Raw genomic sequence first — 18826 nt, forward strand, 5'->3', positions numbered from 1 at the left:
GTTAATTATTATATACCTATATAAATTCTGTAAAAACTCGAGCTTATATTTCACAAATATGAACAGGCAGAAAAAAATTCTGTATTGTACCTTTTAAATTCCATATTTTATCTTCCATATTGTATGCTGTCAGACTACTTTCATTAATATGCATGACCTGACACAGTTCTATAAATAGGGCACTTGAAAACTTCACTTTAGTTCTATTTTAATACCGATATAATCATTGAAGATTTCATTCAATAACAAGCCAACAAACAAAAAGGTAGTGGTATATAACAAAAAGGTCATTATCACAGTAGCTAGATCTAGGATTTTGTATTTGGTTCTTCTGGATTTTGCTAGGTGTGATCACACTCAGCGCTTGCGTGCCTAATGAGATATGATCTGGCAAAATCTGCTCAAGCCAAATACAGCATCCCAGATCGAGCTTATGTTATAATAACTCTATTTTGTCATGACAGCTCCACTACCTCAATATAAGACTGTATGAGAATAGCTTATACAAAATTACTTTTATCAGTGCAAAACTTACTGTTGTGCTTATAGCACAATGCAAAACATGTACCAAATCAAGATACCACTATTGTTTGTAAAACCCTATGGCAAATTTTTCTTTGTCATTCGTAAAATTTTTGTAAATGATAATGCATTTGTTGGCATTATTTAAGAACAGAACATATAACAGAACAGAACATATAATTTATTTTGACTTGTACAACGTACATCATCAAACATTACAATAATTTCAATTTTTAACAATATATAGGTCTAATGCGATATTTGGTACAGCAGCATTTCAAATTATTTGAGGATGAACAGTATAATGAAGCAATAAAGAAAACATACAACATGATAATGTGATATTACAGTACATTATTCAAAATCGAAGTTCTGATATTCGTGGCATTTTTACAATACATTGCTTGCTTGAATAGTGTATTCCTATTGTTACTTTGTATCAGTTCTAAAAACTTGAACATACTTGGCCTTGTATAGTAATACTTTTTGATATATTGTTTTCTTACATTTGTGTAACACGGACATATAATGATAAAATGAAACTCATCTTCTATATCCCTTTCATTACAACATTGACAATAACGTTCATTTCTTTGTAATCTATTTCTGGCGTATCGTCCAGTATGTATTCTAAGGCTATGTGCAGAAATTCTAAGTCTAGTTATATACAATCTCAAATTGTTTGGTAATAGATCCAAGTAGTTTTCATAAGTAAAACTGAATTTAAAATTATTGTACAGCTCTAGCACAGCACTAGTTTCTTTAGATACATGCCAACCTTGAATAAAACAGTCAATAACACGTTGCCTAAATATATGCATAAAATGTTTACACTCAATTACATAAGGGTTATTCCAAATATCTACAAAACCATAATCACATAAAAGGTTCTTTAATTTTAAAACCCAATTATTTAATCCTTTACTACAATCACTTAATGATTTTTGATACACATAGCGTAGAATAATATTATCAGTGTTTAATATTTTAAACCAATATTTAACAATACGTAAATAACGTGATATATAAAGTGGATATCTTCCTAACTCTCCATAAACACCTGTAGAACTGGTTGTTAGTCTTACATTTAAAATCGTTTTACAAAACTTTAAATGTATCCTTTCAATTTCTTTTGACTTTGTAAATCCCCAAATTTCCGAACCATAAGATAAAATTGAACCAACAAAAGCATCAAAAAGCTGACATAATAGTTTTGGCTTAAGTCTATATTTCCTACAGTTAACAGTTAAAACATTTAATGCCTTAAGCGCTTTACCTGTAATATATTCTTGATTAAGTGCAAAATTGCCAGTGTAGTTAAATACAGTCCCTAAATAATTGAAATTATCTACTACCTCAATATTTTTACCGTTATAAGACCAAGATTCATTTTGAAGTAAACCTCCTCTTTTTCTGAACACCATAATTTTTGTTTTCTTAGTATTGACTTCTAACCCCCAATCTCTACAATATTCGTGTAATTTATCTAAATGCATTTGAAGTTCCTGCGGCATTTTACCTAGTATAACCATATCATCAGCAAATAACAACAAAAGTAAAATCATGTCCTCTATATCTATTCCAGAACTTGTATTTTCTTGTAAAAATAACTCTAGATCTTCAACAAATAAAGAAAACAGGACAGGAGACATTATCTCCCCTTGTCTTAAGCCTACAACGTATTCAAAATAATCGGAGTAATCATTACAAGATCGAACACAAGACTTTACTTTCTGATACATATCCTTGATAATTCTCAATAGTTTACCTTGTATACCAATTTTATACAATTTCATCCACAATGCATTTCTGTATATAGTAAGTATGTGCTTTTAAAAAACCCATTACTCATTATTTATTTGATTTTGGTGTAGGATTCTGAAAATAAATCAATTCAGCACGATCTTGAAAGGTGTGTTACTAAGACCACAGAGATTATAGTTAACTAAAACATCTTAAAATTTTATCATCTGATCAAGTCTCTTAGCTGCAACATGCCATACTGTATTCAAACAGAATCTCGGGCAAGTAAGCGGATTGCAAAAAAAGAAACGATGCAAAAAAACACACTTTTGATGAGCATTGTTCACACCTGCATCAGATTTATCATGTTCACAAAGGGAGATAACCTGATACAATAAGCAACTACTGCTATTTCCTGACAAGGTAACATTAAATTATACTTACATCACTTCCTTGATTAATATAAACCTGTTGTATGAAGATATATTTGTGTTCCTCAAAGCACTTGTCACCTGAAAAAAAATCAAACATGACATCATGACCTTGGTAGTTAACATAAAGTAACCTTTTATTCAAATTACTGTGAAAGCATTTATTTGTGGTCATAAATTGACCAAAAACAACAAATTACTGTTTGATGGATATATGAATTCATGGATTTAAAGTACATGAAAAGGGAATTTTATTTGTTCCATGGCATTTATTTTCTTGGACTGACACAACCATAAAACTAATAAAAATTTTAATCCCCCACAAATGAGATGCGCCATGAGAAAACCAACATAGTGGCTTTGCGACCAGCATGGATCCAGACCAGCCTGCGCATCCGCGCAGTCTGGTCAGGATCCATGCTGTTCGCTTTTAAAGCCTATTGCAATTAGAGAAACCATTAGCGAACAGCATGGACCCTGACCAGACTGTGCGGATGCGCAGACTGGTCTGGATCCATGCTGGTCGCAAAGCCACTATGTTGGTTTTCTCATGGCGCGGCTCAAATATTCCTGATTTCACAGCATATCAGGTTTTTTTAATGGTTACTAGTCAGGACAACACAACTTTACATCATACGGTCATTTTCCATGTTGTAATGGCGGACCAACACCCAGGTGCCCATCATCAATTCAGGCACAGAGAAGGCACCCGGGTAGAACCACCTACCTTCCAGTGGGCTTCCACAAGCTTTATTTTGAACCCACAACATGAGGGGCAAAATATCATTAAATTTGATTATTACCCCATTCCCAATCACCAATACTGCTTTGTCAAAGGAATGACGATTGGTCCAAGTCCAAGGTCAATGCCTCAACAACTGATCCTTCATCTTAACAAGTACATATTCTTTTTTCTCCCCTTTTCTTGGCAGGGGCGGTGGGTAGGGTGGGAAGGTACCCATCCAAGAAAAATGTTATGTTACACACATAAACACTTCATGGTGATCATATGTATAAATATCTGTTGGAATCACTTTAAAGCTGTTTAAGAAGTTTGCTCCACAAACTTGAATGGAAGTGAGAGTATGGTGCCTCTTAATTTGCCAACCCCAGAAAAAATATGTCACCCACATTATCTAGACTTCTTTGGAATCATATCTGTATGAATTTCCATAGAAATCCCTTTAAAAACTGTGGAAGTAACCCATGCAGAAATATTTTCCTGTTCTCAGGATATCCCAGGATTATCCTGGGATATCCTGAGATTCTTTTAGCAAGGCTGAACAAAAGTCCTGAAGACAGGACTTTAACACTAAAAGACAGGACTTTTGATAGAAATTGTCCTGTTCACAGGAAAAAGACAGGACTTTTGATAGAAATTGTCCTGTTCACAGGAAAAAGACAGGACTTTTTCTAAAAGATACAGATTGAAAGATGGTAATTAATTTGAAACATGATCTTGTAATGGTCTAGTAAGTTAATTACATCCTGGTGTTGAAGACCCATGTTTTGATTCATTAAGCACTTGTGCTGTGGTGTTGTTGGAGTAACAGGAATATATCATATATCTGTGGTAAGTTAGCAAATTATTTCTGTATTAAACTTTTAGAAATAACTAAATATATTCCTTCATTTAATTATTTTACAAAACAACACCAGTATGTTAATTAGAAAAGTATTTTTCTTTAAAATCAGTCAGAGCATTAAAAGGTGAAATATGTTGGTACTGTTTAGATTATTGGTATACATGTTTGATCAAAGACAGTTCCGTTTCACTCTTAAAAGTGAACAGATCATAGAATTATAGGAGCTTTTTGCTCAATATGAAGCTCATAATTTGATGTTTCTATAGACTATATATTACACCGAGTGTTTCTGCCATGTATGCACATATTTGAACTGATAAACTGATATTTCTGCTATGACAGGCTGTATGTTTCAATGTACATGATGTATACTTTTTAACTAGATAATATATTTTTTTTAATATTTGGAAATGATAATCCTTATTATTCTTACTGTAAATACAACTGAAATTTAACACTCATTCAATTTGTTTCCTGCATTTCCCGCCAAAGAGAAGTTCAAATCATGTTTACAAGGTATTCAATTACATGTCCTGGAAACTTTCCTGAAGACAGGACAATTGTCCTGAGATTTCCTGACAACACGAATTCCTGGGATTTCCTGAAGACAGGACAATTCTCCTGAAATTTCCTGACATCAGGAATTCCTGGGATTTCCTGAAGACAGGACAATTGTCCTGGGATATCCTGACTTCAAGAATTCTCAAGACATTCCTGGGATTTCCTGAGAACAGGACAATATACACGTTTATTTCCTGACATCAGGAAATCCCAGGACATTCCTGGGATTTTCTGGATAGCAGGACAGCATAGGTTTCTTGGGAGTTCTGGTGTCCTGTTTTTTTCCTGTTCACAGGAAAATCCTGGGATTGTCCCATTCCCATTTAATGGCGTGAAAAGTCCCAGGACTATCCCAGGAATTCCTGAGATATTTTCAGGACATTATCCCAGGATAGTCCTGGGACTTCCTGGGATAATCCCAGGATTTCCTGTTCCTTTTTCGCATGGGAGCTGAGTTTGCATCAAAATCCCGAGGGAGGATGGGGGTAAGGGTGGCCCCATCCTCACTCCCCCAAACCTTCAACCATCCAAGAAAAAATATATCATATATATAGTGTGGAATTAGTATTAGCCACAAACTCTCAAATACCAACAATACCAGAGTACACATCTTGTCCATGTCCAAGGGCATACAACTGCAATTCTTTGAACAGTCATTACATTCAGATTCTTCATAAAGTTTCATTAAAATGTCTTTAAAATGAACAAGTATATCGCAGCAAAAAGTTTTGCAGTGGACATACCAACCAACTGCTTCCAACCAACAGACTGTAAGATGACTCCTATATACCCCACTTTCATTCTTAGATGTTTAAAATGTGCATATTCTCCTCTGTATGTTCCTTTATCCCAATACCAAAGTGGTATCAAAATATCATATATAAATTTAGCAGGACCAAGATTTTGTAGATGGACAGAGGGCTAATGTTCCATTCCCTAACCCAGCTTTTAACTAACCAGGGACTAAAACTAAAACAAGAGGGCCAAGATGGCCCTAGGTCGCTCACCTGAGTAACACACCATAACAGTGTAAACATGTTTTACCTAGTAATTTCATGAAGACAAATATTCTGACCAATTTTCATTAAGATTGTACCAAAAAACATAGCCTCTCGAGTGTAAACAAGCATTTTCTTTGATTTGACCTAGTGACCTAGTTTTTTACCCAACATGACCCAGATTCAAACTTGTCCAAAATTTTATAAAAAAAAACAATCATTCTGTCAAAGTTTCAAGAAGATTGGAGCTGGTAACCTAGTTCTTTACCCCACATTACCCAGATAAAAATTCTTTCATGTTTTATGAACCTAGCTTGAATACTTTTTGCGTTATCACGGGATCCAGATTTGGATGGACGCACAGACAGATGGACGGACCTACAGAGGGCATCCCTATAGTCCCCTCTGGTGATGCACTGCTAGGAGACAAAAAAGAAGGCTTCCTGAAAACTTCTGATAACTGTGAAATAGAATTATTCTTTTGTACACTAATTTATGTTTATTTCATGGTTGCATCAATTATATTCAAAAGAACAAATAAAAGTCCCTATTATTTGAAATCAACAAAAAATCGTTTAAAGATGCCCCACAAAATAACTGTATTCTTTTGTATTTCCATGATGGTAATTATAAAGGCTTTGCATGAAGAAAATGAGAAATAACAAGTATCTAGTTACAAATTTACAAAATCTGACTAAAGTTCTTGATTTTCCTAAATGTTAGATCTGAAGACAGCCTATTCAAATTCACCTTCTGTAAAATCTGATTTCCAATATTGCTATTTTTATTTCCACCAATTAATTTTTATTTGAACCAATTTGGCTAAAAGGAACTGGCTCAGATTTAGGCTGAAATAATTTTGTTTAAAATAAAGTTTTGTCATATTTTGAAAATAAGAACATGGAATTTTGTTTCTTAACTATCTTTAAAACTGAAATCAAGAAAAATCACGTTTGGGCTGCTGCTGCAATAAATATTTTCCTGCGTACTTGACCAATACACCACAGAAGAACACGTAATTACGGATGGTTATCACAAACACTTTTCAGTTCTGAATAGACAAAAAGGAAAAACAACTAATTCTTGTGTGTTTATAATTATAAGCTTGCTTATTGGAATTATAAACCTGTATGTGATAATCACATATTGAAACCTGAAATCTCAGGTTAATATAGAGTTTTAAAACTTCTACTTTCACTTACACAATGTTGAAAGCAAGGCTCTGGTTGGTTAAGGAGTGTCTCCATAGCGTGTTCTCAGAACCAAAGTGCATAGCATTAATTTGAGATGATTTTAATCAGACTGCAAATTGACAGGGACATATGTAAGGCCAAGACATTGTGTTTAATGTCTAAATATGTTGTTAAGTAAATGTAGTAATACGCACAGTACTAGTCTTGATGTATTAAGGTGAGTTTAGACCACACTTTGTTTCTACAGTGTAAGACTGTTATTATTCTGTGTTTATAAAACTATACTGAAAAGAGAATGACTGAAAAAGTTTGCATATGAAGTTGTAAAAGCACATTAATTCAGGGAGGGACTAAATTGCCCACCTGTCATCTTGTAGAATAGCTGTATTATACCAGTATTACCAGAATGATTTGCACCAGGTTCATGTGGGAGGAAAAAGTAGGTCACTAGTTCGTGGTGGGTCTTTAAATATGACAAAACCTGATTTTATACTGTTATAATAAGTTGCAAAAAAAAATTGACAAAATGGACGTTATATTTACCACTGATGTTACATTTCGTTTCAGCATCGAAAGCTCCTTAGAGTCAGGGTCATTATATGCTTGATCCCAATCACGTTCAGGAATAACTTGCATTGTTATGTGCCGATAATGATTCTCAACTGAAACAAAAACAAGAAGATCACAAAAATTAAATCAACTAGAGCTATCACTGCACATGATTCATATCCTCAAAAAAGGCTGATTTTAAGAGACTTTTGCTTTTTCCTAGACTTTTTTTATGTAAATGGAATTGTTTGTAATTCAACATGTATCTACACGTACTTCATTATGTACTTTCGTATTTTCAGCAATAGTATGTGTATGTCACAATGTCCGTTTTCATGTCATGGACTGAATAAGTGCATGAATAATTTGAAATTGATATTCAAATATTCAAACTAAGATCTGAAGCAAACTACGAATAAATTTCATGACAAACTGCTTCAATTTTCTTTAATTTTCACTTCAGTATGTATAATATTATGTAACTGACAAAAAATACATGTAATTTATCATAAATGGAAAAAAAATGTTTTCTTTCAATATCAATTTTAAGAACATTTAAGTAAGCTAGATACTGTATGTGTAGATTTATTTGCGGGATCGTAATTTTCGTGCATTTGCGCAGCCCGAACTCCTGCAAATTCATGAGTTCAGTGAAATTTTGTACCCCAAACTTCTCAAACACAGAACATTTTAATTCAATTTGTCAAAATGATAAGCTTGTTTTATGTATACTGCATTACCTGATAACAGTGGCTCGATAATAATTACGAAATAATGTGTTTTTCACACATAATGCGCGCCTGTTAATTTTTGCAACAATGCATTGTTTGGACAATAAAGAGATATAAAGGAACAATTATGTTTATTAAAATGCAAATCACAGTACTGTACAATGAAATATTGTTTATACTACACAAACACATTCAATGGATTTTCATTTTACGATTAATTAAATGAGATTTTGCCTTCTGTGGGCTCAGGAATCCAAGGCTTTCAGCAAGAATATCCAATGCGCTGCAACTCCGCCCGTCTCAGAATCTGACCCAGAGTCTGATATTTTTACTAACCACTTGCGTAACATATTGCTAGACTTCTAGAATAGTAATGTTCTGCTAAAATATGTCGGTGAGAATTTTTGGTTGAGATTACTGTTGGGTAAATTATGAGTGAGCACTTCTCAGTGTTCAGTTGCTTTTTCAACAGTAAAGGGCAATAGGGATTAACAAAACAAAAGAGCGTAGTGTTTTTACTGTAAACTCGTGCACCTTAAATATTATCCCCAAATTTGGCAAACCTCAGCAAAACATGGCAATTTCTGTTCAAATTCAATAAAAGTGCTCATAACGTCTGTGCGTAACTATATTCAAGAATCAGATGTCTCACTGCAAGAATTCTAGTTTGTGCTTATAAATAGTATTTGCTAGACTTGTTGCCGGAGCACAAAATGTTCATTGCATGAAAAAAACATACAAATACAGTAACCTATATCATGTTCTAGTAGACATTTTGTGGAACAGCAAAGCTGTACAATAACCTCAATCATTCTCTAATTTAAGACTCTCTGGGCAACAGCCAAAAATGTAAGATAATCTCATTCATTCTCCACTAGACTTTTTGGCGAACAGCTAAGTCATGAGACAGCCTCACTCATTCTTTTGAAGTCTTTCTGGGGAACAGTCAAAATATAAGATAACCTCAATCATTCTCAAGTAGACTTTCCAGGGGAACAGCCAGGCTTTAAGATAACCACAATTGTTCTCTAAAAGACTTTTTGGGGAACAGCCAAAATGTAAGATAACTTTCATTCTCCAGAAAACTTACTACATGAACAGTTAAGCTGTACGATAACCTCAACCATTCTTGAGGAGACTTTCTGGGCAAAAGCCAAAATGAAAGATAACCACAATCTCTCTCTAGCAGACTTTCTTAGCTGTAACATACCCCAATCATGCTCTTTCTGGGGAACAACCAAGCTGTAAAATAAACTCAATTGTTCTCTAGTAGACATTTATGGAAACAGCTGTGCTATAACATCTCACCAATCATGCTCTAGTAGACTTTCTCAGGAATAGCCAAGCTGTACAATAACCTCAATCATTATCAAGTTAACATTTCGGTAAAGCTGTAAGATATCCTCAGTTATCCTCTATTAGACGAGCTGTTAAATGCCCCAAACATTCTCTATAAGACTTCTGGGGAACAACAGCCAAGCTGTTAAATGCCCCAAACATTCCCTATAAGAATTCTGGGAACAACAGTCAAGCTGTTAAATGCCCCAAACATTCCCTATAAGACTTCTGGTGAACAACAGCCAAGCTGTTAAATGCCCCAAACATTCCCTACAAGACTTCTGGTGAACAACAGCCAAGCTGTTAAATGCCCCAAACATTCTCTATAAGACTTCTGGGGAACAACAGCCAAGCTGTTAAATGCCCCAAACATTCCCTACAAGACTTCTGGGGAACAACAGCCAAGCTGTTAAATGCCCCAAACATTCCCTATAAGACTTCTGGTGAACAACAGCCAAGCTGTTAAATGCCCCAAACATTCCCTATAAGACTTCTGGGGACAACAGCCAAGCTGTTAAATGCCCCAAACATTCCCTATAAGACTTCTGGGGAACAACAGCCAAGCTGTTAAATGCCCCAAACATTCCCTACAAGACTTTTGGTGAAAATTCCTATAAGACTTCTGGGGAACAACAGCCAAGCTGTTTAATGCCCCAAACATTCTCTATAAGACTTCTGGGGAACAACAGCCAAGCTGTTAAATGCCCCAAACATTCCATACAAGACTTTTGGTGAACAACAGCCAAGCTGTTAAATGCCCCAAACATTCCCTATAAGACTTTTGGTGAACAACTGCCAAGCTGTTAAATGCCACAAACATCTGGTGAACAACAGCCAAGCTGTTAAATGCCCCAAACATTCCCTGTAAGACTTCTGGTGAACAACAGCCAAGCTGTTAAATGCCCCAAACATTCTCTTTAAGACTTCTGGTGAACAACAGCCAAGCTGTTAAATGCCCCCAAACATTCTCTGTAAGACTTCTGGTGAACAACAGCCAAGCTGCTTAATGTTCTACATCATTCGGTAGTAGTTTTTCTGGAGGAACAATTAGTATTCATGTTTATCAGGTCTGTCACATAGTAACATTTTCATATACAACTTACCACACTTTCCTAGTTCATTGAGTTCATCTGTATCTAGTGTTTCTGACAATTTATTTAGCAAGCAAGACATTACATCTTCTTCCCCAAACTTCTCATTGGTTGCATTTAACACCAGCCATGTGGCATTGATAAGTATCCTAAAATAAATTGTAGGAAAAAATTACCTTCTTTTTATATATATGCTAAACAAAATGGTCAAGATGACACTATATCACTCACCTGATAAAGTTGTCCCTAGAATCATGAAGATAAACATTCTAATCAAGTTCCTTGAAGATAGGGTCATATACAAAGCATGTAGAGTGAAAACAAGCTTTAACTTTGATATGACTGGTCAAGATCAACCTCCCATATTAAGTTTTATGAACCTATGCCCAAGCCTTCTCATGTTTTGTCCGGAAACTGTTGAACTCTTCTGGGTCATTGTGACTTTGACCTCTGATCTCAAAGTCATTAGGGGTCATCTGCTGGTCATGACCAACCTACCTAACGACTTTCATTACCTTAGGCCCAAACGTTCTCAAGTTATCATCAGGAATCCGTTTAAATGTTACGGATCTCTGTGACCTTGACCCTTGACCTCAAAATCAGTAGGGGTCATCTACTGGACATGACCAACCTCCCTATCTCCTTCACCTTAGCATTCTTGATCAACCACCTTATCAATTTACATGATCCTAGGCTCAAGCATTCTTGAGTTATCATCTGGAAACCATTTAACTGTTCCAGTTCACTGTGACCATCTCAAAATCAATAGGGGTCATCTGCTGGTCATGACCAACCTCCCTATCAACCTTCATGAACCTAGGCCCATGCATTCTTGAGTTATCATCTGGAAAACAAGAGCTGTCTCCATAGGATGACACATGCCCCTGATGGCACTTTGAATGAATAGTTATGGCCGATGTTAGAGTTTAGGACTTTTGACCTACGGACCTGGGTCTTGCGCGCGACATGTCGTCTTACTGTGGTACACATTCATGCCCAATAATTTTTAAATCTATGCATGAATGACAAAGATATGGACCGGACACGCCCATCAATCCATCAAGAAATATGACTTTTAACATCTAAGTGTGACCTTGACCTTTGAGCTACAGACCTGGGTCTTGCGCGCGACACGTCGTCTTACTGTGGTACACATTCTGATTCATGCCAAGTTATTTGAAAATCCATCCATGAATGACAAAGATATGGACCGGACATGAATGCACTATCATGAAATATGACCATTAACATCTAAGTGTGACCTTGACCTTTGAGCTATGGACCTGGGTCTTGCGCGCGACACGTTGTCTTACTGTGGTACACATTCATGCCAAGTTATTTGAAAATCCATCCATGGATGACAAAGAATTAGGGGTCATAACTCCAAAACCTATGACTGGCTCTGGATTAGAATCATGAAAAAAAGTTCCGTACATTTGCCAATGTTGAATGTGCATCTGAATCTAAAATTACAAGCTGTTAAACTTGTGCATGTGTTAAGTTCTGCCGAGAAACATGTAATGTAATTTTGGGTAATGCATCGGACGCAAATCTAGCATAAAATTTATAATATTTAATTGTCCCAAAGTAGAAGTAGTTAACTACATGTCTGTTAAATAAAAGCCGAGCGTAGCCGAAAAAATTAAATTACAGCCGCAGGATAATGCAACTGGCATGTGACACTATGTCAAACTTCTATTTTTAGTATCTACTTTTACTTTGACAATATATCGTAAACAATCCATGGGTAAATGTCCAAATGGTTTTCTTCCAACGCATTCCTGTGTTATTCGTTAATGGAGCTTCCATAAACTACACGAAAGCTGCAGGTCAGTACTGCTGTATGACCAGATCCGACAGCTATGGTGTCATTTTGGTGACACTGAGTATAATTTACATTACCAGCATCATAATTTGTTCGTTGGGATTTAATTTCATGGTTGAGATGGCCCACGGAAATTAATCCCCTACTAATAATAATGATTTCACAGTATGGAATTTCAAGACACCAGCATTGCATCATATTTGATGTCCTACTTGATTTTATGACTCAAGGATATAGTCCAACTACTGATCCTTTTCATGTATCAAATGGGATAAAGGATTTTGTACAATTTTGTAAAATAGTAGCTGTATTCTAAACAGAAAGTTTGTTGGTATGTAATAAAATACATTACCTGCATTTTTCTTTGTCTGCCATTAAAGAATGAAGATTTCTAAGTTCGTCTGTCCAACCAAGACGCAAAATTTCATCACAACCTACGGTAATACATAAATATGTAATATCAGTATGAAGTTCAAACACAGTCTCTCTACTTCACTCGTGTTATGTGCTTGTAATATAATTCCTTCATATCTGAACTCCAAACTGAGGCTTTATTCAACAAATACGAATATACAAATACAAATACATGGCATTTATATAGCGCAAAAATTATAAAACATTCTATTGCGCTTTACAATTACATAACACACATTTAACATATATACATACAAAATATGAACAGGATTCTAGAACTTGAAGAAGTTTGTTTGTTATATGTTTTTGCCATTTCAACAACAAATCACTGCTTGGGATAAATATTTCGTTGTAAACTATCACAACATCTCATATCTTTTAAAGATATGAGACAGCCGTAAAGATGTCTCTACATATTCCAAGTGTTGTTATGTTTTCCCATCTTTTCAGTTAATCATATAACTCAGTGCTGTTATATTTTCTACCTAAACCATTCACCCACTGAAGTCCTATCTCTGTATTTTCTATCTTAACCATTCATCCACTGAAATCTCTGTATTTGTCAATGTTTATTGTCTGAAACTTAAATTGTTTATAACAAACTTTGTTTACTTGTTTTGCGTTTTTGCCATTTTTTTAATATTACCTCACTTACGGTGATTCTGTACCCATACATTTTCCTACTTAACAACAAGGACCTTTTCATATCAAAGCAGAACACTGCCAGTGTGTTTTATTTGAAGTTCAAGAATGCTGCCTGACAGTAAAAGTGTTTAAATCTCTTTCTCAAGCAAAATTAACCTGGCCTTCAAAAGTGCATCTATTCTGATAGAAAGTTAACGGGATTATAATTCACCAAAATATGAAATATTAGGAATCTAAACATGGTAATTTTTCGCTAGTTTGAGTCATTGGATTAATTACTAATAAATTTTCAGGTAAGAAAATTTTGTTTACACATTTACTGCATTCTTTACATGTGACTTTAGAAATGTCACTTTTTATCCTCGGGTAGATTTAAAAGGTTATACAGTGACAAAATATTGAAACTAAACCTAGAAATTGTGTAACAGCCTGAGAAACAGGAACATAAATACAATTTCCCCCAATTTTTCTCACTATTTTGTTGATAAAATAATTGCCCCACATACTGTCACAAATAATAGAAACAGAATAATATTTTGTGTTCCAAATGTTACATAGGAGAAAATTATTTTTGCAAATTTGAGGGCATCCCAATTTTAAGCATGTCACAAAACTACTGAGACTACTACATGAGACTACTGACAGACTGAAAATTGAATAAAATCACTATTTATGTATATAAGCTCAAAGGGCCCTAAATCTGGTCTTCTTCAAGCAATCTCAATGAAACATGTGGAGTTGATTTACATATAGCAGTTAACATTTTAACATGTTTTATTGGAATCATACAAACTGTCCAAGATATGCCTCCTAAAGAAAGAAAATTGAATACAACCATATAATTATGTACAATATCAGGGTGGCATTTTCCAATAGCAGAGCAGATAACACTTCTACAATGTTTTATTGAAACATTTCAATGGAAAATGAAATAAAAACATTATTTTATTTATTATACCACATTTATATAGCACTCTTTTCATGCACTTGTACACGTTCAAAAGTGCTTTACAGAATAAATTGCAAAAATACAAACAAATACGTATACAAAGATAATGCATTCCACATTAACAAAAATCATGAATGAAAACAAGTATAATTTAAAAAAAAAAAAAAAAAAAAAAAAAAAAAAAAACAAGATAAAAAAAAAATAAATGTACCGGTCAGTTAACAAAATATTGTACAAAGAAGTGGGTTTTGAGCAGGCTTTTGAAAGCAGCTAGCGTGTCAGCTTCCCTGATCTTGACAGGAAGAGAGTTCCAAAGCTTTGGAGCAGTGCACGAAAAGCTGCGATTGCCATACATCATGGTATTAGATTTTGGCATAACCAGTGACAGCGTGTCTTGCGATCTTAGGGTCCTGACCGGTTTATACACTTCTAGCATATCCCTAATATAGACAGGGGACTGATTGTGTAACGCCTTAAAGGTGTGGGTCAGAACCTTGTACTGCACCCTGTATTTCACTGGCAACCAGTGAAGCTCCTTTAGAACCGGTGTTATATGATTGCGACGGGGCGTCTTAGTGATTACGCGAGCTGCAGTGTTCTGGACATGTTGCAACTTGTTAAGTGTGCTGTTTGGTATACCACTTAACAAGGCATTACAGTAGTCTATATTATATATATATAGAGAGAGAGAGAGACAGAGAGAGAGAGAGAGAGAGAGAGAGAGAGTATGAGAAAATATATGTTCAAACAGTGTCAAAAGTTTAATTATAAACCCGAGTGCTTTCGGCTTTTTAATATATATGTATAAGCTGGGATCTCATTATCCACTATTTAAGGGAATGCATTGTCACTTCATACATTTGTTCATTGTCGTGACTATGATGATCTAACAGGCATTGTGCCAGTTCCGTAACTCTATTTTATATTTTTACAAACTTATGCCGCATTTTGGTTGTTAAGTTGTGGCATGTGCGTGTTCCTTTGTACTGCTAAGCAGTTTGCTGTAATTGGTCTGGTATATTGTGGTGGTGACTTGATCCGTATAAATTCTCTCTACTATATAATAATTCATAATGCGATCTTGTATCCCAGTGGATCTCACGTATGGTAAAGTCAACTGTTCTGAATATAATTATATCCCTTAATGCAAACTATCTCTATATATTCAACGTATCCTCAAGATCCAATTAACTTTCAGAGAGAGAGAGAGAGAGAGGGAAAATATAGCTTCTCTAGTCCCAATCATTTAAAATACTAAAATGTCACTACTGATTTGTGAGACATGAGTGAATGAGTGAGTTGGGTTTAGCGGTGAATCGACATAAAATGGTCATATATCGCTGAGAAGAAGTCATATTGCAAATGCCAACTGTAAAGCATAAACATTGATGTAAAAATGTAATTGTATTTTAAGACATGAAAACAGATATTTGAGTATATATCCTGTTTTCCCATATTCTCGGGGGCCTAAGGGCTTGTTTTTATTCCCAGTAACAGATTAACCATTTCATAAACAGCATTTGGGTGTTATTTTGTACAAAATTCACTTGTCTTTCGGATGGAGTCATAAAATGTTACAGAAATTATCCCATTTAATTATTTTGTTACTGTATTTGATGTCACCCTCACCCACAGAAATGGACAAAGAGTTTCTCGTATTCCTGTGGATTTAGATTTGACTTTTCATCACAAATAAGTTGTAGAATTTAAAAACATTAAAATTACCATTGTGTAATAAAAAGATATATTCTTTAGTAAATACATTAAGAAATATGACAATTAATTGCATAATCAATATTTTATGGTAAATTTGCTAACACCACAAGAACAAGAGGGCCATGATGGCCCTATATCGCTCACCTGAGTACCATTGCTTTAACAAAAAACAAAAAATTCTTACAAGGTACAGATATGTCAAAATACACCTAAAAATTGGAGATACCATCCATGTTGTACCACAGAAAAGTGGTCTCAGTTTTTCCCTACGGCCAATAATAAACAAGAGGACCATGATGGTCCTGAATCGCTCACCTCTTCCCACATGATCCAGTTTTGAGTATGATATCGTTTTTTCTATTATTTGACATAGTGACCTAGTTTCTGAGCTCATGTGACCCAGTTTTGAACCTGACCTAGATATTATCAAGATAAAAATTCTGACCAATTTTCATGAAGATCCATTGAAAAATATGGTCTCTAGAGAGGTCACAAGGTTTTTCTATTATTTGACCTATTGACCTAGATTTTTAAGACACGTGACCCAGTTTCAAACTTGACCTAGATAACATCAAGGTGAACATTCTGACCAATTTTCATGAAGATCCATTCAAGGGTACAGCCTCTAGAGAGGTCACAAGGTTTTTCTATTTCAAGACCTACTGACCTAGTTTTTGATCGCAGTTGACCCAGTTTCAAACTTGACCTAAATATCATCAAGATAAACATTCAGACCAACTTTCATACAGATCCCATGAAAAATATGGCCTCTTGAGAGGTCACAACGTTTTTTCATTATTTGACCTACTGACCTACTTTTTGATGGCATGTGACCCACTTTCAACTTGACCTAGATATCATCAAGATGAACATTCTGACCAATTTTTATGGAGATCCATTCACAAGTATGGCCTCTAGAGAGGTCACATGGTTTTTCTATTTTTAGACCTACTGACCTAATTTTTGACCGCATATGACCCTGTTTCAACTTGACCTAGATAATATCAAGATGAACATTCAGATCAACTTTCATGAAAATCCATTGAAAAATATGGCCTTTAGAGAGGTCACAAGGTTTTTCTATTATTTGACCTACTGACCTAGTTTTTGACGGCACATTACCCACTTTCAAACTTGAATTAGATATCATCAAGATGAACATTCAGACCAACTTTCATACAGATCCCATGGAAAATATGGCCTCTTAAAGAGAGGTCACAAGGTTTTTCTATTATTTGACCTACTGACCTAGTTTTCAAGAACTGGCTGTGTTGAGATGTGTGAGGTCAGCAGTGATTAAATGATTAGAAATTGTAGATGCACCTAGAACTGGAGGTGTTGAAATGTGGTGTGTGAGGTCAGCAGTGGTTAAAGAATTAGAGACTGAGGATGTACCAAGAAATGGGTGTGTTAAGATGAGGTTTGTGAGGTCAGCAGTGGTTAAAGGATTAGAAATTGTAGATGCAACTAGAACTGGATGTGTTGAGATGTGGTGTGTGAGGAAAACAGTGGTTAAAAGATTAGAGATTGTGGATGCACTAAGGACTGGATGTGTTAAGATGTGATGTGTGAGGTCAGCAGTGGTTAAACGATTAGAAATTGTAGATGCACCAAGAACTGAATGTGTTGAATTGTGATGTGTGAGGTCAGCAGTGATTAAAGGATTAGAGATTGTGGATGTACTAAGAACTGGATGTGTTGAATTGTGGTGTGTGAGGTCAGCAGTGGTTAAAGGATTCAAGATTGTGGATGCACTAAGGTCTTGATGTGTTGAATTGTGGCGTGTGAGGTCAGCAGTGGTTAAAGGATAAGAAATTGTAGATTCACTAAGGTCTGGATGTGTTGAGATGTGGTGTGTGAAGTCAGCAATGGTTAAGGTAGTTCTGCACGTTTGAAAAACCGGAAGTGATGGCGTAACGTCACTTATCCGGAAAATGTAGAATAATGCCTGGCTTCGGCGTACGGAAACGAAAATCAGTTTATGAATTAAGGGCAACCTGTGAATAAATGTATTAAAATGGCCCTGTTACTTTCTTTCTAAAGTTAAAATACGATATTAAAACATATTACACGTTAAATAATTCAAAATAATGTCTTAAAATTAGCTTGAAATAGGCGGTTCATTTTAATCGTAGCCAAATATCTCAAAAATAAGCACACGGACCTATACATTTTATTTCACCATATTATAGGCCATATATTTAATTATGACTGTGAGAAGTTTCATTAAAATCTACATTATAGAAATATTTCTATTCCCGAAAATGTTTTGAAAATTGTGTTTTTTCCATAGACTCCCATTATGAAAACTTGCATGAGGTCGAAATTTTTCAAATCAGTCTAGCAAAAAATCAAGCACATGACCCTATCTTTTTTATTTGCTCAATTTTCTTAGTATATTCCGTTGTTTTGAAAAATCAGAGTTTAATCAAATTCTACATTGTAGAAAAAGAGATGTGTGAGGTCAGTAGTGGTTAAAGGATTAGAGATTGTGGATGCACTAAGGACTGGATGTGTTGAGATGTGATGTGTGA

At 35.0% G+C, this 18826-nt stretch overlaps 1 protein-coding gene across 5 annotated transcripts in view; it reads right to left on the reverse strand.

Moving 5' to 3' along the window:
- LOC123546327 (uncharacterized) overlaps nucleotides 1-18826 on the reverse strand; it is a 313757-nt gene that overhangs the window by 10770 nt on the left and 284161 nt on the right. For all 5 annotated transcript variants that reach the window (XM_053551859.1, XM_053551862.1, XM_053551858.1 and 2 more), the window contains 4 exons: nucleotides 12921-13002; nucleotides 10756-10892; nucleotides 7578-7696; nucleotides 2710-2777 (listed from right to left, as the gene is read on the reverse strand). In XM_053551859.1, the coding sequence (XP_053407834.1) occupies nucleotides 2710-2777; nucleotides 7578-7696; nucleotides 10756-10892; nucleotides 12921-13002 (406 nt within the window). The remainder of the gene's footprint in view (nucleotides 1-2709; nucleotides 2778-7577; nucleotides 7697-10755; nucleotides 10893-12920; nucleotides 13003-18826) is intronic.

Source organism: Mercenaria mercenaria, chromosome 9, assembly GCF_021730395.1.
Source record: "Mercenaria mercenaria strain notata chromosome 9, MADL_Memer_1, whole genome shotgun sequence".
NCBI classification, from domain to species: Eukaryota; Metazoa; Mollusca; class Bivalvia; order Venerida; family Veneridae; genus Mercenaria; species Mercenaria mercenaria.